We start from the raw sequence: 27,328 nt of genomic DNA, 5'->3' as shown, positions 1-27,328 counted from the left end.
AGAATATGTGGTCAAGTTTTTCATCGTATAGGTATTCTTAGGCCAATTAAAGATGTTCCGCCGACATATTGTCAACTATACATCTATGATCCATTTGCAGCAATACATTTTAGAACGCAACAACGTGGTAATGATCTTTGCTTAAATGATTTAATGTTTCAATTGAAAACTGTTATTAGTGAAGAGAACCCATTTGCTCTTGCATTTAAAAACATGGCTGAAGTGGAAGATGAAGAAATTCGTCGAGCAGCTCTAGAAGGTCGCTCAGTGTCAGTCGTAAAAATCTCTTTACTTGAAGGGCAAGATGGACGTCGCTATGATATTCTTCTACATAATAAAATTGCAGTTGTATTTGTTGGTGAAGATGGTGCACCACCTGCGTCCAGGGAAGTTGTTATTTACCCAAGAGGTCATCCTCTCAAAACTATATAAAGTATGTCTGCCAACTTAGATCCTTTGTTTTATCTTCTATTTTTTCCAAGTGGTGATGCAGGTTGGCATAATCAATTGGTTCACAACCCTGTGCTACATTGGTTAGAAATCATTTTACATTATCTCAGTATCACAATAATAAACTTTCAGTGAGACAATTTTTTTATTCACTCTTTTATGGCAAAAAAAGTGTTTCAGCAACATGCTGTTGATGCGTATGTTAAAATTGAAAGCCAGCGCCTTGCTTTCATCAGAAATAACCAAAACAAACTGAAAATTGAGCAGTATGATGCCTTACACGAACATGTAAACAACCTTGGAAATGATCATAATGTTAGACCAGGGCGTGTTAAGGCTGCAAAATATTTATACAAATACATATACAAGGGTCACGACTGTGCCAATATTTTAATAAATGAACAAAATAATCATGATGAAGTAAACACTTTTTTAGATTGTTGTTATGTTAGTAATAATAAAGAGAAGAAATTTAAAATTCTTTGTAAGACAGGTTTTTATCATTTTATATCAAGTAAGTTTAATTAGGATTTATTTTCTTTAGTTAAATAAGAGAGAGCTAATAAAGGTTTTAGTTGCATTAGTTATGTGGATTTATTTTAAAAAAATTACATAGATATTTTAACGTCTATACATTTAAGTGCTTTTATTGTTTAAACAAAGAATTGAAGGGTGAAATAGGTCAGTGTTTTTGCTAAATATTTGTTAATAGAAATTTGTTTATTTGTACTGTAACTGGAATTTTGAAACTTCAAATACTTTAGCTTTATTTTATTTTTTCTTCCAGGAGAGTTGTAACAAAAACTAAGTATAAATTATATGATTAGTATAGTTAAATAAATGAAGCGTTTATATCTGTGCCTCAGAAGTCAAAGGTTGGTTTTCACGTTTTAGAGATTGTCCAGAAAAGAGAAAATAGTAAAATAATTAGTCTTTTTTGGCTTATTCTTGATGGTTAAATTTATGTTAATTTTTTTCGTGTTTTATTTAATTTGTCTTAAGGCACATGATATATAATTTTGACAAAAAATAAATAAAAAGTTAAATAAAAAAAGTGAAAAGTCATATTTGGATAACAGACGTTTTTCCTTTGAACATTGTGGGGACACCAGACCTTTTATATTGACCCAACTTTGTTTTACATCGTCATAGGACTACAGTCTTTATACCTCTATAGATACTGAAAAAACTAAAAAGGTTTCATACATAACTCATTTTCACCAAAAACTGGACAACTGACCTTTGTCTTCTGAGGTACAGATATTATGATTTCAAGTTTATTTTAGTTTATAGTTTTGGTTTAGTTTATAGTTATTTTTAGTTTCACTTTTTGTTAGTTTTAGCTTCAGTTATCTTTTTTCTTACTTTAGACAATTTTATAAAAGAAATGATTGGAATAGGTAAAAAAATAACTATTATATATTTATTTATATGTAAATATTATTTTATCGATTATTCTGTATATTTTTTGTCTTTAGTGTCTGGTAGTAGCATAACTGGTATGGCTGTGTTTTATATATTAATTTTATATATTTGCACGTTTAACCCTATTTTTAGCATCCTCTTTGTCTTGTGAAAATGGTGAGGTTATGCTTTTTATTTTGATTACATAAAATTGCAAATTTTTAATTTTTATTAATAATTTTTATTACATATTTTTCCATTTGTAATTTTACAGTCGTTAAAATTTGAGAGCTTTTTGTGATTTTAGATTCGTTAACATTTGAGCAGTACAGAATGTATCGCTCCCAACACCATGAGCCTCTTTCAGAGAGGTCCTTCAATAAGTGGTGTAGTAATGGCGGTATGGATGAGCCCTCCATTTGAAGGAGGGCTCATCCATACCGGAGTGTTGGGAGACGCCGAAGAAAAAACAGCAACCAAACGGTTGTAAATGCTTTCTATCAGTGAAGATATTTACAATTTTTTTATGCTGCTTTTTTTTTTTGGTGACGTTTATTTTTTAATTTATTATTTTTTTTTTTTTAATTTATATAAATTTTTTTTAACTTATAATTTACTTTTAATAATATATTATGCTGTCTATTTGATTTGTTTTGGTTTTTTTTAGTTAAAATTTTATTTATTTTTCACCAATTAAACTTAAACATAGTTTGATTTATTGAATTTATTGATTTATTGATTTATTACTCAATTATCACAATATAATTATGCTACATTCTATTGTTAAAAAAATTAATTGGCAGTTTAATTTATTGAAAACACTGCTTTTAAAATTTACTATAAGTCAAGACAATATATTTAGCTTTATAAATCCAATTTATTTATATCTCAATTTGATTTTTTATATTTAATGTTTATAGTTTGGCTTCTTGAAGCATTTGCTATTTTCTTTTTTAAATTAAATATTTTAAACCTATTGTGATGTCTTTTAAACTAAACTAAAGTTTACTAAAAGCCAACATGAAATAACGTCATAAAACAACACCGACAAGCTGCATCGTGACAGCAACTTAAGTATAACAACAGGCTACCGAAAAGCAGGTAAATTGTTTTCCATTTTTTTTTTTTTTTTTTTTTTTTTTGTATGTCTACTTATCTGTTACAATTTTTATTATAGGTTTCTCATATGACGCATTAATGCAATATAGAAGATCAAAGTTTATATATTTTTTTTTAATTTGTTAAACACATTTGTTTGATTGTAAATTAAATTTTTTTTTTGTTTCAAACGTACTTGTACTCAATTGCTGGGTTAATTTTAATAAATTTAATTAGTTGTGTGCATTTAACGTTTTAAAGACAATTTTCTTTTTTAAAGAAAAATGTATCACGAGGATACCAAAATATTAATAATACCTGTATAATTTACGATCATTTCTTATTATTTAATCTTATTAATTCAATTTTATTAATTAATCAAAGTTCATGTTATAAATAATATAACGAGACTTAAGCTTTAGTTTTTTGTCACTTTAAAGCAATATGAAGTGTTATCATTTTGTGTCAGTAATTAAAAACGTGTTGTGTTGAACTTTGTAATGTCGAGGAAAATGGCACTGCCTTACACACTGATATGACCAATGTCAGTTGTAAATTACTCAAATAATGATAAATAATTGGAAAATGATTTTACCTTCTCATACTTTTTATTTTAATTTGACAGATAGTTTAATTTTTTCAATTTGAAGGCGTTTTTCTAAAAGGGTATTAGTTAATTTTTTGCAACTTTGAATTGTGAAAAACAGCCACCATAAATTAATTACGTAACAGACCAACCATAACCCGTATTACGGGTTGCTTTCTGCTAGTAATGGTATGATTGTCTGTACTTGACTTTTAATCATTTATAAATATATATATATATATATATATATATATATAAATAATATATATATATATATATATATATATATTATAAGTATTAATAATATGAATTCTTTTATTTTTTAGGAAATTCAATAAATACTTATCAAAAATTATCACAAATGCACAAACATGTTGAGAAGTATGTTGAATAGGTTTCTGTAGGTTCAATCTTGCTTTTTAAAATGCATCTGCTATGGAGAAACTAAGCTGTAGAAAAAATCTACTTCATAGCATCAGATCAACAGCAACAAATATTAAACAATACAATTATGTTTAAAAAGTCTTTTAAGCTTCTCGTCAAAATTGGAAATACTGTTAAATACACTTATTCAAGTTAGTTCGTCAAAAAGGTAGTAATTACTTTGTTTGACATTCAAATAAAAAGAGTTTTTACTAGTTAAATAAAAGCTTTTATTATTGATGCAACTCTTTATTTTTTGAGTTAATTTTTATACAATATTTCAAGGGAGTATAGATACCCTCGTTGTCAAGTATAATATATAAATATATATATATATATATATATATAAATAAATAAATAAATATGTATATATATATATATATATATATATATATATAAATAAAACCGCTAAAATAAAAACAAAGACAAATCAATGCAATAGTTTCTTTTCATTCAAATGTTGAAACAGAGGTTTCCAAAAGGAAGTTGTGACGTAACTTCCGTCATCCTAGTTCAGATGACCGTCTGAAGGTCCACATTCATGGCGTTGATAGTGTTTTAAATTATTTTATAATGCTAAATATATGTCTAACTTCTTCTTGATATTGTTTACGCTTGATAAATGGTGATTGAAGAGGTGCTGCTAATTCAATCAGAGGTCTAACAAAAATTGAGTACAATTGCTTGACAAGATGCTGTTCTAAATGGACAAAAGTATTTTTTATCATCCCTATTATTGCATCACCTTTTGATGAACATGTTACTATGTGTTTCTTCCATTTCAGTGAAGTATCAAAAATTACACTAAGATCACGTTCATTTGTCAAATTGTAAGCTTATAATCCATTAACTATGTAATTGAATTTTATGTTGTTTTTACCACACATTTACTCTCGTTCAGTTTGATTAATCATTTTTCTGACCACTCTTTTGTATTAAATAAGTCTCTTTAAATTATTTTAACGTCCTTAATTGAATTTACGACTGATGAGATTTTGGTGTCATCTGCAATTATTTTTGCAGTGCTTTTGATTTTTTTTTTGTTTGTCAGTGACGTGTGCTACAAAAAAGTATGCCCCTATAATGGGATCCCTTTCCATAATGAATAAAAACTCGTCGTTTATTATATCGGGAAATATGTGTTCCATTGATTTGTCCCTCCTGTTTATATTCTCAAAATATCCGTTATTCCAGAAAATGTATGGAAAACTGAAATCGCCTAGTATTGCTATATCTGCGTATATTTTAACATCTACCTAATTTTTTGCACCATGTATAATTTGTCTAAGGTTATTTATGTCTATTTGATCGTTTGGTCAATATATACATCTAATGAAGTATAATTCTAATTACAACGACAGCCCATATTTGTTCTATTTTGCCGTCCAGATCACCAATACTTAATTGTTATGATGCAAGGTTGTTTAATTTGTACAATTGCTCTTATACTAGCAGAAAGCAACCCGTAATACGGGTTATGGTTGGTCTGTTACGTAATTAATTTATGGTGGCTGTTTTTCACAATTCAAAGTTGCAAAAAATTAACTAATACCCTTTTAGAAAAACGCCTTCAAATTGAAAAAATTAAACTATCTGTCAAATTAAAATAAAAAGTATGAGGAGGTAAAATCATTTTCCAATTATTTTTGCCAAGTGATGTTACATTGGTATATACATTGTAGGTATTTGTTAGTACTACTCCGTTTTTTTTCCGTTCACAACATTACATTTAAACTTGAAAAGCCTGGTTCCACGTATCTCATATCGAAAGGAATCATTTGGTCTTCTCGCCGCATTTTTTGAGTCTCTTAATATCCTGAGCTCCATATTTTCATAATGCTCTGCTTGTATCATATCTTGTGAAGTAAAAATATCTTTGTACTGTAGGTTCATTTTATCCTCAAGTTTTTTTGCCTTGGCCAATATTGGGTTTCTCTCTGACTCGTCACTAACTATAACTAATATTTTTGGTGGCTGCTCTTATATAGTTAAATATTTGAGTAACTTGTTTCTCAGTTTTTGCTTGTTTTTCCTCATCGGTCCCAGTAACTGTTGCTGTAATACCCGATATGATTATACTTTTCTTTCTTTTATCTCAATCTTTTTCTTCATTTATTGCTGCGTTTATTTGGTGTTGTTTCTCGTTCTTTACTATTGATAACCATGCAACTGGACCGCTAATAATTGTTTTTTCAATTAGTGCTTGTCTAGTTGTGTTTTGTGTCATTTGTAGTCTCAAGTGTGCCTTTTCATTTTTCAGTTAATTTATTTCTTTTTCATAAACTGGTTTATACAAATCTAGAATACTTTTATTTGAATTTTTAATATTTCGTAATTCAGATGCATGTTCATTTTATAAATCGACAGGTGCTTTGTCTGACGTCGTTTTGGTGATGTAGTTTGCAAAATTTGGTCAAGCATCGCTTTGGTGATATTTGTTATTTTTTTCTTATTACACAGAAACTAAAAAATTTCAGTATCCAATCCAAAAATTCAATATCCAAATGTTCATGTTATGTAAACTTTGCGTCTTATCTTTGTTATCGTAATAAAAGTTTTATTTGTTATTGTTTTTAATCTTCAAATAAATGCCATCTTTTAAAACAGCGCGTAAATAATAAAAAATAAAATCTGAGTTTCTGTAAGTTAATTTGTCAACTTCTAATCTTTAAAAATAAAACCTTTTACAAAAAAATCAAAATGTTTTGATTTTTTGTAGAACGCTTAGTGTTAAGATTAGTAAAAAAGTTATTTTTAAAAAGTAATTTAATTTAAAATTGCAAGTTAGTTAAAATGAAAATATATATATATTCAATATAAGTTGTTATATTCATTAACAAAATAAACAAGTTTATTAGAAATTGAAGGCTATTACTACTACGATTAACATTTATCATCTGTACAATTTTTGGATTGTACACTGAAATTCTCTTGAACTTTGTTTCCTTTCACTAATAAAAAGGAAGTTTGCAAACGACAAAGCAATAAAATTAAATGATAGCTTAAAAGTTTGAAATTATTTTTATGCTGTTCATTGCAAAATATGTTTAGGTAAAAATGTTTATGGTACGTAAAAAGTCATAGAATAAGGATATGTTTAGAGGATATTGGGTCCCATGAGTGTGAATCATTGTAAAATAAAATGAATACATGATTATATCAAATATAGTAATGAGAAAATGGTCGGGAGAATCCCTAAAACTTTTAGCAATATTTTGATCTTAGTAACACAAAATTAATATTATTCTAAACTCAAATGAATAACTGTAGGAACAAATCTATTTTATTAAAAAGAAAATTATTATGAAATGGTAAATAAGAACTGTCTTCATTAGTTTGAAAATAAGGTTCTAGTCTATTTTTTTAATCTTTATTTTTTTTTTTGTTATTAACAGTATCAGCTCCGTCATTTTTTAGTGAAAATTCGTTTTAAGTGGGATTCAATCACCTTTGACGATATACTGCATGTTCATGAAGATATGAATAAAATTATCAAAAATCGTCAGCACGCACAAGTTTGCTTTTTTAAAAAACTGAAGGAGATAAGGAAACACTAATTTTTTTTTAGATAATTAATAAGTAATTTTTAATACGTTCTGCAACAATGGGCTCTATTAGTTAACAGTCATGACAAGTTGTAGATATAAAAATTTTTTTTAACAATTTAAGCAGAACAAAATTGAATCAAAAATAATATGTTATTTTATTGATATTTTATATATAGAAATTTGGTTATTCCATATAAAATTGCCTTAATTTAAAAAAAGTACTAAAAACATTATGAAAAAATATTAACTTCATCATTAATCTTCACTGATAATCAGTTCAAAAGTTGTATAAGATGGTAAACCAGGATAAAAAAAAGAAAAAAAAAATACTTTTTTAATTTTTTTAATAACGTTATGAAAGATTGATCGTTTAATTTGATTTTATTGAAAAACCTTTGACGTATTTTTTTTAATATACAGTCTAATTTTACTTGAGCTGCACTATCATATAAAATTTCCAAACAACCTTGTAGCAAAACGTCTAAGACTTGTTTTGGAACTTATACTGGAATTTTTTTTTTGGAAGTGCAAGATAATAGCATAAGGTCCTCAAGATTAGTCTGTTTTTGCTTTTTTGTGTCTAAACTGCTTTAGTAGAAATCACAAATCTCATTTAATATATAGAAAATGCAAACACGAACAATTTTGTTAGTTATTTGAATTTTTTTGCTGTTGATGTCAAGTAAAAAGGGTTTATCTAGGCAAGTTAAAAGAATAATATAATGGGTGCGGGCTAAATACAGTTATTCTGCAATTCAGCTTTTAAATTCTCTATCTTCATTTGTTACTCCAACTAGTTAAAGCAATAAAACTATTTCATGTCAATAATATTGAAAGCATGATTGTAGATCATGTTTGTTGGATACTTTGAAGTTTAATAAGTTTTTATTTCAAGGGTTTTTCAAGGTAAGGTTTTCAACAAAATCAAATTGTTTGAATAAGTTCATCGGTTTCTTGTAAAAAATTATTTTCTTGCGAAGTTTTTTTGATTAGTCTAATAATTATAACAGTTTTTTTCAATTTTAACAACATGTTTCGATTATGCAACAATCATTTTCAAGTATAAAACTGTTAAATGCAAAAACTATTTAATTTATAGTAAAAACAAACATTAAATTTATTTGTTTGTCAAACAAAAGAAAACATGAAAGGTGTGAAAACCTACGTCATAGAATAATGGAAAATGTAGATAATTAGTGTAATACATAAATTATAGAGTAATAAAAAACGTCGATTAGAGCTAGAGTAATAGCGTGTAATTAAAAAACCTGTTTATTAAGATCAGATTTTTCACACATAATGTATAACACTTCTTCGAGTTTTAAGTGATGTGAAGTTTGGGCATAGTCTAATACTAAAGAAGAATCTTTATTGGCTTCATTAAAGCAACTAGTTTATGAGTTTTGATGTTAATTTTTATGAGAAGTTTTTTGTAATTTTAAGTGTTCCTCAATTCTTAATTTTAATTCAATTCAACTTTTAATTGCTTTCACTTTTTCTTATGTTTGTATTTCCTGCATGAGTCTCCACTATTATTAATACTGCCAAAAAATTGCTGAAGTTATATAATGTTTACAAGTCATTCAAAAAAAGTTGCAAATTTTGAGGGATACAGAATGAAAAAGGAAATTTTCAAAAATGATTTATATGAACCTTTTGATGTTGCAAGATCAGATGCATTGCAGATTATGCACAATGAGGAAGACAAAGCGTTTCTGGTATCCCAGCGAGAAGATCTCTCCAGTTCCAGTTTTGGAGGTATGGATAAGCATTTGGACCAATAGAAATCTCGAAAAATTAAAAGAGTTGTAAAACATTTAAAACAGAAAGAAAAGGATGCTAAAGATGCCAGTAAATACTAAGAAGTGGTCGCTTCAACTCTACTGTCAGAACATTCTTCAAACTCTACCGCTTTTGAAAACGAGTTTGTATCTGATGATGAACTTTTCAGCGTTTCCACAAAGCTACCTCACTCATCTCCAAAAATGGCAAGGAATAACATTCTGACTCCAGACTTAAATCGAACACTTGACCGCATTAACATTAGTGATCGGCAAGTTAATTATGTTGTTGCTGCAGCTGCTCAAGCCCTTGAACATGATCTGGATATATATATATATATATATATATATATATATAAATTTAAAGAAATTTATAATAAAAAATATATATTCAAAACTAATACCAGGACTTGAGTTTAACAATAAATCAGGAACTTGTGAGTTTTTAACACTATTTTCTCCAAGACTGATGCTCGCAAACTTATTACAAATATGTATATCCTTCAAAATACCCAACAATATTGTTGGCTTTTAAAATTTTTAACTTTCTTTATTTAAAAGATGTTTCTGATTGACATTATCTGTTGGTTTGATATGCTGAATGATACCATAGATTGTTTTATTAGGCTTTTAATTTCTTGCACCGAAAATTTCCACTTAGGCTTAATTAGCAAGTGATGCTTCAGCCGTGCTTTAATATAATAATAGACAAACCGTTTTTGACCAAAATTGTTTTAAATAAACGCACACAGACGCATTTTATTACGTCATCTGGCTATTTGCATTACTGACGCCCTCATAAGTTTACAAAATAACGTAAAATATAAAATAAAAAATAAAAAAACGATTTACAAAGATGCCTTTTATGAACTTAAACGAAAACTTCCACATATATAAAAAAAGAAAATAAGAAGTAAAGGAAAAACAAAAAAGAAAAATCTAAAGACGTTTAAAAAAGTTATGAGGTTGTTTTTTGAATATTTTAATTCTTTAACTATAAATTGTTTTCTGTCAGTTAAATATGATTTAAACCAAAGTAAGCTTTTATTTTTGACACCATAATTTTCCAGTTTTTTTAAAAGTATCTCACGATTTACTCTGCCGAAAGCTTTGGATAAATCAATAAAAACCCCAATTGTATAGCAATCACTATTAACTCCATATGATATATGTTTAACCAATACAAATGCATAGAATTATTTTTAATTAGAATGTTTGAAAGTTTTAGAATTTTTTTTTAAAACCATATTGGTTACAGTATAAATACAGTTTTAATAAAATCAATAGAATTGTGGATGTAAATACTTACGCCACCACCTACGCAAACATCGCGCATTTGATGAACTGATACATAATTTGTTAACTCAAAATAAGAATTTTTTTTATTGCTTTCAAGACAAGTTTCCGTGAAACAATTTATTTTAAATTCATGATTAAGTTCCTCCAATAAAAATTTTAAGTTCTCGAAATTTTTATTCATACTTAGAATACTAATATGCAAATTTGAAAATCTATACTTATTCTCGCAAAGATATTGAGTAGATTTAGATATTTAATAGTACTCACTTTCTAAAAGACTTTTAAAAAAGTTATCAAGGTTATTATCATTCGTGTTGACATTTTCAGCATTAATATTCATTTATAAGAGAAACTGTGCTCTATTTCCAAAAGTTGTATTAAAACGAAAAAAAATTAAATAAACTAATATAAATAAAAATAAAAGGCGCGGTTAAGCTAAAAGAAATATATAACATTACTTTATTTTTAGAGACCAATTAAGAGAGATCAACTGTCGTATGATATATACGCGAATTTCCCACTTTCTTGAACTTTTTTCATTTCCATCCGCATTTCCTTTCTTATTTGTACCGTCTCTGCACAATAATCCTCGTTGATAAAAGTGAGATTTTTGAAATGTTTACCTTAAATTTGTAGTTAAGCAATCTTACTACTGCAGATCGGACTTTTTTTCCATTTCTCATTTCAGTTATATCCCAGTGGGCACGGTACGTTTTTAAAACGTTCTTTGGACGTTTTTATTAGGTTTAAACCTAATATTTTTATTAGGTTTAAACCTAAAACGTTCAAAGAACGTTTAAAAAACGTACTGTGCCCACTGGGATAAGCCCTTTCTTCAAATAACTTTAATACTTTTGCTTCACTATCACTCCTTTTTCTTTTTAGCCGTTGATTTTCAGGTTGTTCCTTCTTGACCTATCTTCAATTTCTCTTTTGTAATTTGTAAGTTTTTGCTTCTCCGTCTCAAAATGTTGAGCAGCCGTGGCGCAGTGGTTAGAGTTCTGGCTCAGAACCCAGAGGTCCTAGGTTCGATGCCAGCTCTAGCCCAACAAGCGACAATGGTACGGAAGGAGGCGTGAACTTCCTGTTAAATGCTCTCCCGCGGTGCTCTGTGATAAGACCGTAAGGACTTCTGGGAGCACCTAAAATATCTACTAAAAAAAAAAAAAAAATGTTGCCGACCCCTGGTTTATACAACTTGTTGAATGCATTTTTTTGTTATTATAAACTTTATTAAATATAGTTGGCTTTCATTGTGAAATTTACTTAGGTCTTATGTCAAAATGAAAAGGATTGAAACATTTAAATATTTAATTAATTTGAAATATATTCATAATATATTTCAAATTAATTAAATTTTAAAAGCATGAGGTGTATATTTTTGTAAACTCTTTTTATCTTTTTTTTGTTCTGAGTAAGCCTTTGTATATATAAACAGGAAATATGTTCAAGTTAAAGTTTGTTAATTATTTTTTTCTATAGCTTTTATTGTTATTAAAATTTTGTTTAGAGCAAGCGTTTTAAACGGTTAAATTCATTTGCAATATGTTCATATGTTTAAACTTGAATAAATTTTTATTTCTAAACATTTTATTTGCTTATTAGGAAAGGGGAGGGGGTAGAAGTCAAATATTGACGTAATTTTATAAAGAAGGGGGGCTTTGAAAGTTTGACAAATTGTTGGAAAAGGGGTGATGGGGGAGGTAAAAATTGATGACGTATTTAATAGACAACCCCTTAATTCATTTAAAGAGAGTTGTCTAAATTGTGATATTTAAGAAGTAAATCTTTTTTCACCAAGATGAATATATCTTTTCCAAATTTATTTTTAAATTATTAACGTTGATCGTTTTCTGCTCAACTAAATTATTTAAATTAAATGATTGGCATGAATAAAAATATTTCTTTTGCTAATTAGTATAAATAAGTTGACAAATTCTTTTTCTGAGTTTAAGAAATTTTTTAATATTATAAAGAACATGTACTAACAGCACTTATTACCAGGGACGCGAACTCGAATTTCAGATTCCGAAGTCCAGAAGTCCCTGTTTTTACCCGTTGTCAGGAGTCCTGCCCGTTGTAAATATTTTTGGTATCCAAGGACTCTAGGAAATATTGACTTTATATCAGTATATAAATTTCCTAACGAACCGTTGATAACTTTTATAAAATTATTTAGCCAACAGTTACGTAACTTTAAATCAGTAAAAACACAAACGTATTAAATTACGCTGCAAGTTATGAAAAACCCTGCGGCCTATAAATTATTCAAAAATGAGTTGCGCGTTTTTAGCATTCATTGCCTTAAACATATATTGCTTATAAAGAATGTAAGAGGCGAATTACAGCATTTACAGGGTACAAAACTTTGATGTACTCTGATTGCTAGGTGTCAATTTATGCTTAGGCAAAAAATATTTACACACTCAAACCTGCCTTGATGCCAAAAATTATTTTTCTAACACGTTACACTAATGATATAGTTTAAACTAATATATATGGTTTTAATAACAAAAATAGTAAAACTTTATATTTTTAAGCCAAAAAAGTTGTTTTTTAGTTATGAAGTCAAACAAGATGAGCGCGGTAATTGAATTCGGCATTTCTCGTTAACAACGCGAGCGCCACTAAACTACCGCGTGTAAACCTGAAGTAAAAAAATTCATTACCTAAAGTAAAATAGTAAAAACACTTCTAACTTGAAAGAAATAATTATTTTTAAGCAAAGAAAAGAAATAACAATAACAAACTTTACTTTTTCAATGCACAAATAAAACTTTATATACTCTTCTCTAACATTTCTGGGACTATTTTATCTCCAAAAATTTTGGTTAATTCTCAAAATGACTTAAAAGTGTTATTGAAAGAAATTTAGTTTCCGTACACACTTTGTAGTGATTTACTTTTTCTAAAAGAATAGGGCGATCTATCGAATCAAATGCTTTTGATGAGTCAATAAATAATCCAAAAATGAAGTCCTTATTTCCAAAATCGTTAGTAATTTGCTTCGCTGTTTTTTTTTATTATGTCTTCAGTTAAATGGTTTGTTCAAAAGCCAAACTATTTTTTGCCGGAAAAAAAAAATTATATTAACATAGAAGATTTTATTATAATTTACAAGTTCGATTATTTTAGAAAACACAGGAAGTACTGATATAGGCCTATAGTTATATGTGATTGATAAATAATTTTGTATTTTCGGCATACTTTTGCTTACTTTATAGATTTAGAGAGATATGGATTAAAGATCTGCAATTGTTGCTTTTTGTTTGAAATAATTTAATTGCTAGAAAGGTCATTGAAACCGGGTAATATAATTTTTTTTAAAAAAAAGGCTGTATTAAACTAGCAAGATTTGTGATAAAAGTTGTAAAATATTTGTTTGATCTTTTGAGATTTTAAGGGCTGAATAAATACCAGTTTTATCAAAGGATTGATCATACAGAAACGTTTTGTTCAAGATGTCAAAAAATATTTCTAAAAAATTATTTATTGCTCCAACTTTGTTATGTAACTAAATGGAAATCCAAAATATGATGCATCAAATTTTTGTAAATCAAATCAAATCAAATATATTTTGAATAAAGTTGTTACATCAAGGATATTTAAAAACAGCAATTGGTACTAATATGAGGTAAACACCTGTTAAATTTAACAATATTAAAATGATAATAATAATAATACAAGTAGGAGTAAATAAAAATAATAGCAGTGATAATAGCGATTAAAAGTAATAGTAAGGATTTTAAAAGTATATACTATACTTTAATAATAATAATAGTTTCAAGAGCAATAAAAATAATGATAACAATAATAACAATAATTGCGTCAACAATAATAATATAAAAGCATAACATATAACCATTAATATAAAAATGATTATAACATTATTAATAATTGTAAGAATAATAATATTTATTACGATAAAAATAACAATAATAATAAATAATATGAATAATAGCAATAATAGTGATGAAGAGAATACTTATGAAAATATTTCAGTTAAAAAAAGATTTATAAACTATATTTTTCTAAAATGTTGTTAAAGGGAGTAGTTTTAAATTTTGAGAATGATTTAAGAGAATATAGTTAGAAAGGGAGGTTGTTCTATGTTTTTATGCTTTTATGTTGTATGGATTCATAGCAGTAACGAACAGTTCAATATGAAGGTGCAGATAACTTAAAGTTGCAAGCAGATCATAGAATATAGTTACAATTTTTGCTATAATTAAAAATGTTGATAAATGTAATAGGTAGGTTATTGTGAATTTGGTTCCAAAACAAAGCACTTTGATAGCTGAATAAGATCACATAATTTAAAGACTTTAGATAAAAAATAAATTGTTTCAGTTTGAATTAGTAGGTTGGAAATAAATTAACTTTAGACCTTTGTTTTAGAGATAAGTTAGTCTTGCAAATTGCTTAGATTATCCGCAAACTTGACAAGCATATCTGAGATGAGAGTGAAAAATGTCATGAAATATATTAGGCAAAGTTTCATGATTAACTTAATGACGGATTTTAGCTTACATGCCGTTCAACATGCTTAATTTCAATGCTAAGTCTTGAAGATGCAATGCAAAAGATAAATTAGAGTCTATTTTGATTCAAAGATATTTAATAGAGTTAACTAGATTTATTTTCTGCCCACTTAATTGGAAATTTAGTTGGTTATTCATTTTAGTTTGAACAGGTTTAACTATAATAACTTCTGTTTTTTTAGAGTTTAGAGATAATTTATTGGAACGGGTCAAATGAATAATTTTAGCTATATCGTGATTTATTAATTTTTTTTTTAAATTTTTCAGGTGATTTGTTAAGTAGTATCAAACTGGTGTCATCCGCAAAGTGACACGCAGTAGAAAATTCAAGTAAAAAATGTAAATCATTGAATAAGAAAAAGGTAATGGACCTGAAACTTAGCCTTGTGGAATACCTTTAAAAGATTTTTCTGAGCTAGCTCTGAGATTGTACCATTAATTAAAACAAATTGTGTTCTATTACAAAGATAAGAGATAAAACCAGAGTAAAGTAATACCTCTAAAACCGTAGTGTTGCAGTCTTTAAACGAGGATTGTATGCTCAACTGAATAAAATGCTTTTTTTATCTCAATTAACACTCCACACGCAAAGTGTTTGTTATCGATGGCTTGCCTAATTTTCTCTGTTATTTCAATTAATGAATAAGTTACTAAGTGTTTGCTGCGAAAACCATATTCGTCTTTGTTAAGACATTTACATTTCTCCAAAAAATTAAGACATTTACATTTCTCCAAAAAAAGAAAAGTAGGTCGATAACACTGTACAACAATTTTTAACTTTTTGAAAAAAGCAAGAAACAAATTAGGTTATCTTTATTAATTCAGACGTGCTGATTCCAAATATGTAATCAGTTATGCTGTAGCACGTCACAATTTTTTGTAATAACGAATTAAAGATGTAACGCAAGATGCATTTTCTATATTTATGAATAAGTGTATGAACATGTTTATTATCACTTTTAACACAAATTATTTACTTGTATTTAATTGTATTTAGCTTGGCGTTTGAATGCTGCATTGGGTTCATCGCGCTGCAAATTCCAGCAGTAATCTGCAAGCATGGCGGGGCTCCACTTTCCCTTGTATCTGCTTTCCATTGTGGCAATACTCTGATGAAAGAGCTCGCCATTTTCATCATATACATCTCCATTGACAGAGAAGAAGGAAAGATGGGAATGAAGAAAGTGGAGCTTCAGCGACATGTTACAACCCAGTTGTTGATAGGATGCAATTAATCTGTCTACCAAATCAGCGTAATTTGGTGCAATATGTTTTCCAAGAAATCCCTGGCACACCCGTTTGAATGCATCCCATGCTGCAAGTTCATATTGATCCATCGTTCCCAAAAACGTTTCATCCAGCATCAGTTCTAGTATTTGGGGCCCCATGAAAATGCCCTCTTTAATTTTGGCGTCACTGATTTTAGGAAATTTGGTCTGAAAATACTGAAATGCTGGTTTGTCGTGATCTAACGCCTTTACAAACTGTTTCATGATTCCAAGATTGATGTGAAGATTGGGCAAGATGATCTTTTCTTTATCCACAAGAGGTTCATGAATGACGTTATGGGAACCAACCTCAAATGTTTCTCGTTGTGGCCAACATTTCCTCATATAATGTTCTGATTTCATCCTGCTATCCCATTTGCAGAGGAAACACATGTACTTAGTAAAACCAGCCTGCAATCTAATTAGTATAGCAACAACTTTCAAATCTGCACATATGGACATCTGTGATCTCTTTATTTAATTCTGTCCAGAATAAGAAATATATTCACATAGCTTTCCCTCAGGGTTACCGAATGTGTTATGGGAATGGAAGGCAGCACATTTCCAGTATGCAGTAATACTGCCTTAATACTATAAAGGGATGCGTCAATAAACAAATTCCACATAGATGAATCGTATTGTATTCCTAGATTATGAAACAATCCACTGATGTCATTACAGAAGCAAAGCTCTTCATCCATAGAGAAGTATTGCTGCAGTTCCCGTGATCGCTTTCTAAATGACGACACTCTTGCATCACCAGCCAACAGATGCCACTCCTGGAGACGTGAAGCCAGCAATTCACTCTGTTGCTTTGTTAAATATAAATCTCGAACGAGATCTTTCAGGTCAGATCCTGTTATGAAGTGGGGTTTATGCCCCTTATCTTCTGGCAACTCGTAACTATCATCGTCATCAGTATCCTCGTCTGAATCCCGAACTGTCCTTGTTTGGGATTTCCGATGGAGGTTCAGGAACAGGGAGTTCAGCCGAATGAGGAACAGGACGAATAGCGGAAGGTAGATTTGGGTACACTATAGCTTTCTTACCCTTAGAATTGCGACCTGATATGTTAAAAGAACAGAAATAGCAATCTGAGCAATGATTTTGGGGTTCACGCCACACCATTGGCACCCCAAATGTTGATTCTCCACCAGTCCTGTTCGCTCACGACGATAGTGATCTAGCGCACCTCACACAGCATGCATGAGGCGCCCAGCTCTTATCCTGGTCGCCGACATTGCAACCAAAGTATAGTTCATACAGTTTTTTCACATGTGGTGTCAATCTTCGTCTGCATCTCTTTAAAGTCAGTTCGCCACTAATGTAGCAAAAGTTGTCGGCTTGATTTTTACAAGTTCTGGGCATTTCTTGTTTCAATATTTTTTAATGTTTTGCTGTATTATATCTATATATTACTTGTCTAACTGTAGTTTATCTAAAATAAAACAGACTTACATTAAGTCTAATACAAGATTAAACAAATGCAAATAGGTATATGATAAAGAAATGCTAATAAATAAATCATAAGCAACTGCTAATAAATATATTAAAAATCACATTGACAACTTTCATAGTGAAAATCGAAAATTTGAAAATGTGAATTTAACCAAAATTGGTGGGTCACCCAACAAAACGGACATCATCTCCAAATCAAAATACATAATGTAGTGTCAATGCCATTTCCGTTTTTTTTTCGTTGTTGTACAGTGTAATTTGAGAAGTCTAGAAGAGAACCAACTTTGCGTATAGGAATTACTTTGGCTACCTTAAATGCTTCTGGAAAAATAAAACTTTTGAAAGAACTGTTTATCATTCTACATAGAGGTTTGGAGAAATTGTGAGATATCAGTTTTAGAAGAAATTTGTTAGACTATTGGGACAAAGGCTTTTACTATTTTTAACGGAACTTTTTATGAGATTTATCACCTCATCTTCAGTCAGTGAAATAATGACATTTAATAAGAATTAGGATTAGGCAAAAACATCTTACAGATATCGGTTTTACACAGTTTTAAAAGCACGTCTATGAGACCTCCGTTGGACGTCGTTATAGACGTTTAAAATATAACGTCGGCAATTTAATAATGAAAGGTAAAGATAATATTTGATTTTAAAAGGTTGTAACCACCATACTGTATGGTAAACGAGCGTTTTTTAGCATAACACATTTATTAACAGTATATTTTAAATTGGATTACGTTTTTATTGGTTAGTTTTAGTTAAACTTATGTAGAATAAAATTCTCTGTCTCATGATATAATCAATATATTCTTGTTCACATTTATTAACAGTATATTTTAAATTGGATTACGTTTTTATTGGTTACTTTTAGTTAAACTTATGTAGAATAAAATTCTCTGTCTCATGATATAATCAATTTATTCTTGTTCAAATTAAAGCTAAATTTTTTCTAAATTACTAGCTAAATATTTAAATATAATATTATAATATGCATAAAAGTTATATATATATATATATATATATATATATATATATATATATATATATATATATATATATATATATATATATATATATATATATATATATATACATTTATTAACAGTATATTTTAAATTGGATTACTTTTTTATTGGTTACTTTTAGTTAAACTTATGTAGAATAAAATTCTCTGTCTAATATATATATATATATATAAATATGAAAATATTTTGAACTAAGCTTGAATTTCACTGTTTATTGTCCCTATTTCCACTATCACATTACAATTTAATGAAAATTATAATTGTTTTTATATTATTTATCGCTGCATATAAACACTCTATATTTGAACATAATAGTTACAAATGATAAAACGAAAATACAAATACAATTTAAAATGAATGGAATTATATATTTCATCAAGAAAATGTTAATTATGAAGACTAGTCAGATCACACTAATTTCAGTTTGCGAGCTTTCTTCTTTTGTGAAGCTAGAGATGACATTTTTGTACAATAAAGTTTTTTTAAGGTCGTTTTCAATTGAAATCACCATAAGGTTAGTAAGGCGTTCTTCAGATATTGTTGGTCGCAATTTGGATTTGGTGGTTGAAAAAGCGCTCTCCTTTCAACCACTGAAACCGAGGTTGTATCAAAAATGCGAAGCAAAATGCAGATCGAAGAAAATATCGGCTGAAGATTTTTCTGGTAGATTTTGTTGAGCAACTTGATAGAAGAAAGAGATTCTATTTTTCTGAAAGACTTTGATAGCTTCAAAACATTCGGATGACAGATTTTTTCAATCAACTCATCTTCTTTTACATTATTAACACAGAGATTTGCGAAGACTTTGCATTTTTCTTTCTGACTAAGCTTTTCTTCATCACTAGAAGGAGATAGAGAACATAGTATCAACGAAAACACATCCTTCAACTTTTGAGCTGTATCCATTCTGTATCTTATCTTCTGGAGCAGCGTGTCAAGAGCAACATTAAATAGTTCACCTTAAAACCCTTTGATTCGTCTTCGAAGAAGTGAGCTGTTTTCATCGACTCGCCGTAAAGTGCTTTCCCTTTCCTTGTCCTCTTCTTAACAAAATCATTTTAAAACCCAAACGATGCAACCAGTTTCGCTTGAAGGAGGATTCAGAGCCAAAAAGAACGCAGTTGGTCAAGATCATCAATTAAAGTCTTTAAAAACTTTTTCTAATCATCCAAAGAAATGCTTTCTGATTGAAGAAGGAGGCAGACATCGTTGACATATAGAAGAGTCTTGAACTAGAAAGAAGTCAAGACAATAAATTCAAATAACTGAATCCACTTTTTAAGTGCCCCATCAAAAGTCAATTGATGATTTTATAAATCAAGTTCTTCAAGGAGTTTTAAGGACTTCAATATTTCTTTTGGTTGTTTCAACAATGGCCGGACATCCTCTATGTTCACACCTCATCTTGTTCGGGACGGTCGGTGGAGGGACTGCCCAGTTGCCTCAATCAATATTTTCCAGCGCATGGGACTACTATTAAAAAAATTATACATCGATTGGATGTTGCCAATATAGTTCTTGAATACAGTAGAGAATTCTGCAGAATGAACGCCAGCTAGATTGAGACTATGCGCACTGCAAGGTATAAACAAAGCTTGAGGAATTTTTTCGAGAACAATGGCAAGCACTACTTTATATACACCGGACATAATAGCAGTACTATCATAGCCCTGGCCCCTAGAGTTCCTTAAATCAATCCGGCTTTGATAAAAACGTCTATAATCAGCTTCGCCATGTCAGCTATAATCAACTTTGCAATGTCAGGACTCTGTTTTTTCTCCAAATTTTGTACCTCCAGAAAATACTCTTGTACTATCCATTGGTTGTCAGATCCTAGGCAAACAAATCAAATAACGAAAATGATTTGTTCCGTATGAGACACGTCTGGAGTTCCATCAACAATAATGGAAAAATAGTTGTCTGTGTGGGCCTCTTCGAAAATAACAGCAAAAACAGTTTCACCACATGCCATAATGAACTCATTTTGAGTTCTTCAGCTCAAATAGTGCGCTTGCATTCTTGTTCCTCGTTTTTGGTGTCGAGAAACTTTTCCTTGAATGGAACTGAAGTGCCTTAATGTGTTTCCCCAACAGCCAAAGGGTCGCTAAAAAATTACTATTATCATACTCGTTCACCATGTTTGATTACAAATATGAACATAATATTGAAATAAAGATTACATCTAGATTTATATTCCAAGCAACGTTAAAATTATTTTATGAACATAAACTGCTAACACAGCTCGAAAACATAGATTGAAGCTAAATGGAGAAAGTCGTCAAGGACACAGCGTAAAATTTTATACCAATTAAACGCCTCATTTCTGAATTAATCCCGGTGTAATTTTTTAAGGCTTCAAAAGCTGATTTTCAGACAATGTAGTGATTTTTGTGTAGAAAATCACACTGATAATTTATAACTTTTCCTCCTAACTTTCGCCAATTATCTTTTATTCTGCCATTCCATATCAAGAGGAAAGACTGAAATCCAGCCCCAAAATTATGCTTTTGTCCGAAGTGCAGGGAAAACAAACGAAAGCTTTTACAATTCCACTCCAGGTAAACCATTCTCTGTTAACCTTCTCTCCGTTGAGAGAAGTTTTGTAAAAAACGGAGGCAGGAATCATATCGGCAGATATAAAATGATATATTTTTAGAATCTGCAGATTTTTCATAAAATAAGAAAGCATCCCTAACTAACTTGATTATAATTTTCTTTTTTTAAAAAACCGTTGAAAAATTCGAAGTGGAATATGGCTGTCTTGAACTCAAGGGTTCATCAACGCTGTTGGTAGCATAGCCTGTCTAAAAAACAAGTTTGTAATAACTATATTTGATACATAGCTACGTACCTATATTTAACACATAGCTACGTTTTATGCAAAGCTATGTATTAAATATAACTTTTTATACGTAATGTTTTTTGTGACCTTATATATAAAAAGCTATGTATAAAACATAATTTTTTTTTTTAACATAATGGTTTTTTTTGTGACAAAATTAAAATACTTTTTGTCTATTAAAATTATAAAAATCTCAGGTCACACGTCAAAAAATTGTGCGATTGATGTACTTCTGTAACAGACTAATTTCAAAAAGGAGTATTGCAAATGATTATTTATTTACAGTTTTGAAATGAAATTTTGAGTATAAGATGAATAAAGCTGTTAACCTATAAATTGACTAATTGGTTGGACGAAGAGTTATTAGATGCCTTTTTTTTAACTCTATCGAAGCCACACTCTTTCAGTGTACGTTTGTTTTTGTAACCTTTTACAACCTTTCATACAGCTTTTTTGCTGCCAATAAATATATTTTATTTTGAAACGGTATTTTTTATTTTCTCTTCTTTAATTTCATTAGCTCTTATAGCGCATAGCAAGTTACATAACTTTTACGGCTTATAATATTAGTGATTTTAATTTATTTAGAAAGATAAGTTAAAGTGATTCTACTTATGATATCTCTACCATCATAAGAATAATTAGTATTTCCGCACCTCAATAACTTTTTGACAGGTAGAAAAGAATTCAAGCCATTAAAAATCAGGTATAAGGCTAGACTGTAAAACTTAATTCAAGTAAAATTTAGTTTACTGCCACAAAACAATTTTTAAATATAAAATCATTTGAAACAGCCTTAAGTTATCAAATATTTTCTGATGGTTTTTAAATAACAAGTCAGAGCTATATTAACAAAGTTTAAGAATGTTTCTTTGAGAATTTAAATTTTATGTTGTATTAAATATTTATTATAATCTTTATGAATTAAATGTATCTATAAATTAAATGCTTTAAATTAAAAATAAAACAAATGATTTATATTACTAACTATTAGAAGGAAAAGTGAATTAGTTATTGTAACCTTAACACAACAAATTTATTAAAAAAAAAACATTAGGCAATTAAGTCTAAATTTATTTTAAACTTAATTATTTTTTCTTTTTTTAACTTTTTAAAATTTTCCAAATAATTATTAGTTATTTTTTTATTTTTTTAAAAGTTAATTATTAACTTTTATAACATTTAATAATAGTCATCAATTTATTATTTTTCATAAAAGTCACTAATTTAAAAAAAATTATACTAAATTAGAAATAAAACAAAAAAAAAAAAAAAAATTATTATTTTATTCCTCAGCAAAACAAATACACATACCCAACTTATTTTCATCATTTGAACGATCATCAGTTTCGACGGGCACGTTCTCTTGAACATTGATTCCGTTTACTATTAATAAAGTAATATACCACATGAAACTTTACTTGTTTAGTTTGTAAAAAACTAAACAAGTAAAGTTTCATGTGGTATATTACCAAATGTGTGAAACAAAAATTATACATATAATGTATAATACAAGAAAATATAATAATATACATATTTATGCAGTAAATTAAAAAAAACTGTATAATAATTTTCTTCTTTGTTTAATTAAACTTGCAAAAATTAGGAAAATTGACAAAGGTTTGTAACTAATTAAAGTTTCAAGTTATTTATTTGTTGTTTCTGATAATATATATGCTGGTATTAAAATTTATTGAGCATACATAGTTATAGAAAAAAGGTACCGTAAACCGGGTTACTTTGAACGTTTTTGAGATAATTTTACTTGCTCTTCCTTCACTATTGACAATATTTAAAATTTAACAAAATGAATATAGGGGCTGAGATTGACTCTTACATATTTCAAATTCAAAATAATACTTAAATAAAAGGATTTTGTATAATAATAATTTAAGTAGTCATTCAAAGTTAGCCCACAAATGGGGTAACTATAAGTGCGTTTTTAATAAAAACAGCAGTCTAGTTTCACAGTCATTTATTATTGCTAAAATAGTATAATATTATTTCATAACAAACACCCATTTAGTATTTTATTTTGACTTAAAAATAAAATACTTACGCTAGTCCACTTAAAAATACCCATTAAAATGGGTATTTTTAAGTGGACTAGCGTAAAAAAAGTCTCATTTGCATAAGTTTCACTAACTGACCATGCCCGTGGAACATCTTTACATTTTGCGAAAAAATCATCAAAATAATTATTTTTAATAAGGTCGAAAATATATTTTTTTTTCATTTGAGCCTGCTTTATCCTTGGCATCAACATGAAAAAATGGTTAAAGTACATTGATTACTGCTCGGCGTACTAAAGTTATAACTACCATCTGGCAAATTATTGAAGATGATATTTATATCTAATGGGTAAATCCCACATTTCTTTCAAAACCACTAAGATACTAAGTTTACTGATTACTTTTTGATTTTACAAATTTGATGGTTATAAGTAAATAATGAACAAAGGAGATTCTTTTTTTGGTGGAACCCTTGGTGGCCATTGCAACCGAGGTAGTGGCGAGAAAGCCTCACAGCACATTTTGTTCTAAGCAAGCGTTTACAAAAGTGCATGAAAATATCTTATGTACGTAAACTTAGAACTAAGTAATAATAAAACATACTGAAACATTTATCAAATTTTACAGTTAGACTTTCACTTAAAAATTGCATCGCGTCAAGCCCCCCTTAATTGATCTAAAGCATTTTTTTCCGTTAAAAAAATTATTGTATAGTTTTTAAATTTTTGCTTATCTACGTGCCAGTGTTTTATCCACTCGGCACGTAGATAACCAAAATTTTTGCTTATCTACGTGCCGAGTAAATTCCGCTGAGCTTATAAACTAATAACAGTTGTAGGACTCTAACAAAGCCGTGGTTAGAGTCCTACAACTGTTGACTTTTTTTTTTAATTCTTTTTGGTTATGGTAAAATACAAAATACTTTTGAAGTTTTATAGAGATTAAAAACAGAGAGACAAACATATGTAACGATATTATACAATTTAGCAAACGAAAAAATCTCTAAATAAGCTAAATTTTCCAAAAACATTAAAACACCAGGAGAAAAAATTCTTTGCGTATGTGTCATGATTGAGAGACTTATTATATAAATGCGGATGGTCTGAAAAAAAATGCCTGAAACTTAATAAAGAAAAAACTTAATAAACAGTCTTGCTACTCCAGAAGGTGCTGCTGTGAAGGAAGGGGAGGGGGAAAGCCCATAGCAAGAATAAACTTTTAAACTTTTTTTTGACAATTAAAAGTTTTTTTTGCGACATGTATTTTTTTGATAAAAATTTATGCAGCAGCCGTTTTTCAAAACACCTTAATATGCTAATTATGTTTTTCGAGAAAAAACAAAATTTTTTATGTTGAGAAGAGGTCTTAAACCTCGTAAATCAACACTGATGACAGCGCCCTTAACCACTGACTTATCAATATAATGCATTTAGCAGAAAAACAAACCTAATAAAAGTCTCTTACAAGCTCTATGTATGCGCAAAAGGTGCACATGCTAAGTTTTTTGCTCTTCAATGTTTTTTTGAGAAAAATTATTTTACTTAATTATATTAAAGTAAATAAGGAAAAGATATATAAATAATCGGTGTGAAATAGAAATTTATAGAAATGGTAGGTTTGGTAAAGACTCGTATTTAACGTGTTCGGAAAGCTAGGACATATAAGGAAAAAGTCTAGAAAAGTTTGGTTCGGAATAGACTTACAAAGATATACAAAGATATCGGACCCGTATTGATACGGGTCCGATTTCAGCTAGTTTAAAGATGAATAACAATACTTCCAAAAATTTTTATTTAACACAATATTGAATGTACAAACACATATTATGACATATTTTTATAAACGATTTAAAATTAAGGGTTCTGTAAAACAGATTTAACACACAGACACACACAAACATATAAAAAAGAATGCATATATATATATATATATATATATATATATATTATATATATATATATATATATATATATATATATATATATATATATATATATATATATATATATATATATACACATACACAAACAAACACACACACACACACATACACACACACAAAAACACTCATAGAAATAATGTGTATACGTGTGACTTATTATTTGTACACATGATATTATAATTTTTAATCACAGTAATATTATGTACGATACTTAATATATTATATATAATACATGTACGAAAAATGAAATTTTTAAGTTGTCTTATGCTTCTAACTATTTATGCAATGGAGTTACTTTGAACGTTATTCAAATTTACTCTGTATGCGAAAAGTGTATACAATAAAGTATGTTATGCTATAGCAATGGAGCATAGCTATAATAGGCAAACAAATTTCTTTAGATTTTCTATGCATAATATATTCATAGACAAAAAAAATGCAACTTAGACAACAAGCTGCTACACTAGCTGAGACAGTGTACAATGTAATCTTAGTAATCTTTTCGAGAATAGTATCCGAAATATTTAATTCATTTTTTAAGGAACAATAATAACCAAAAAAAAAGTAAAATTTTAAATAATCAAAATAAAAACTATTTTAATACTTTGATGTTTGAGGTTTGTGCAGTTACATATAAGTTTTTGCCATAATTATAACTTGGAAAAAAAATTTTGTATCCAAAGTTACCTCGCTATTCAAAGTAACCCCGGTTTACGGTACTTGAAATCAGCAGAGTGAATCCTTTTGTAGAAACCGTTGTTCAGTATGAATACATGAATATATATATATATTCCCTCTCTCTCTCTCTCTCTCTCTCTCTCTAAATATATATATATATATATATATATATATATATATATATATATATATATATATATATATATATATATATATATATATATATATATATATATATATATATATATATATAAAATTCAATAACTAACTTTATAAACACATAATTTTTGAGCACTGAGAAATTTAGAATTTATTGATGAACTTAAGTTTATTTAAAAATAGTGTAAAACTTATTTTATCAACTTGTAGCTCTCTTGTTTAGAGCAGTTGAGGGAAAAATTTTAGGGCTTTTTTTTTCCCAGACCTAATCATTACAAAGTTTAGCAAAGCATTCGTATTTGACATTAGTATATACATTTAAAATTTAAAAATGTGAACTCATTTGAAACAACCTTAAGTTATCAAATCTTTTCTGAAAATAAATGGTTTTAAATTAATAAGTTAGAGCCATATTAATAATATTTAAAAATGTTCCTTTTAAAATTTTAATTTTATAATGTTTTATTTCTAAATATTTATTATAATCTTTATGAATTAAATTATTTAATCTTTATTCTATATATAAAACAAATGTTTTATATTACTAACCATTACAAGGAAAATTGAATTAGTTATTGTAACCTTAACACAAAAAATCTATTTAAAAAAATAACATTAAACATTTAAGTCTAAATTTATTTTAAACTATCTTTTCTTTTTTTAACTTTCTAAAATTTTCCAAATAAAGTTATTACTTTATTTTTATAAAATTAATTAATAACTTTTATTACATTTAATAAGAGTCACCAATTTATTATTTTTCATAAAAGTCACTAATTTAAAAAAAAAAAAAAAGATAAATTAGAAA

General features: G+C 28.2%; 1 protein-coding gene across 3 annotated transcripts in view; it reads right to left on the bottom strand.

Annotated features, from left to right (window-relative positions):
* LOC136089230 (uncharacterized) overlaps positions 1-27,328 on the bottom strand; it is a 164,470-nt gene that overhangs the window by 47,918 nt on the left and 89,224 nt on the right. For all 3 annotated transcript variants that reach the window (XM_065815022.1, XM_065815023.1, XM_065815024.1), the window contains one exon: positions 23,044-23,115. In XM_065815022.1, the coding sequence (XP_065671094.1) occupies positions 23,044-23,115 (72 nt within the window). The remainder of the gene's footprint in view (positions 1-23,043; positions 23,116-27,328) is intronic.

The sequence above is a fragment of the Hydra vulgaris genome, chromosome 13, assembly GCF_038396675.1.
Source record: "Hydra vulgaris chromosome 13, alternate assembly HydraT2T_AEP".
Lineage (NCBI taxonomy): Eukaryota > Metazoa > Cnidaria > Hydrozoa > Anthoathecata > Hydridae > Hydra > Hydra vulgaris.
This window is presented reverse-complemented; position numbering and strand designations above follow the sequence as displayed.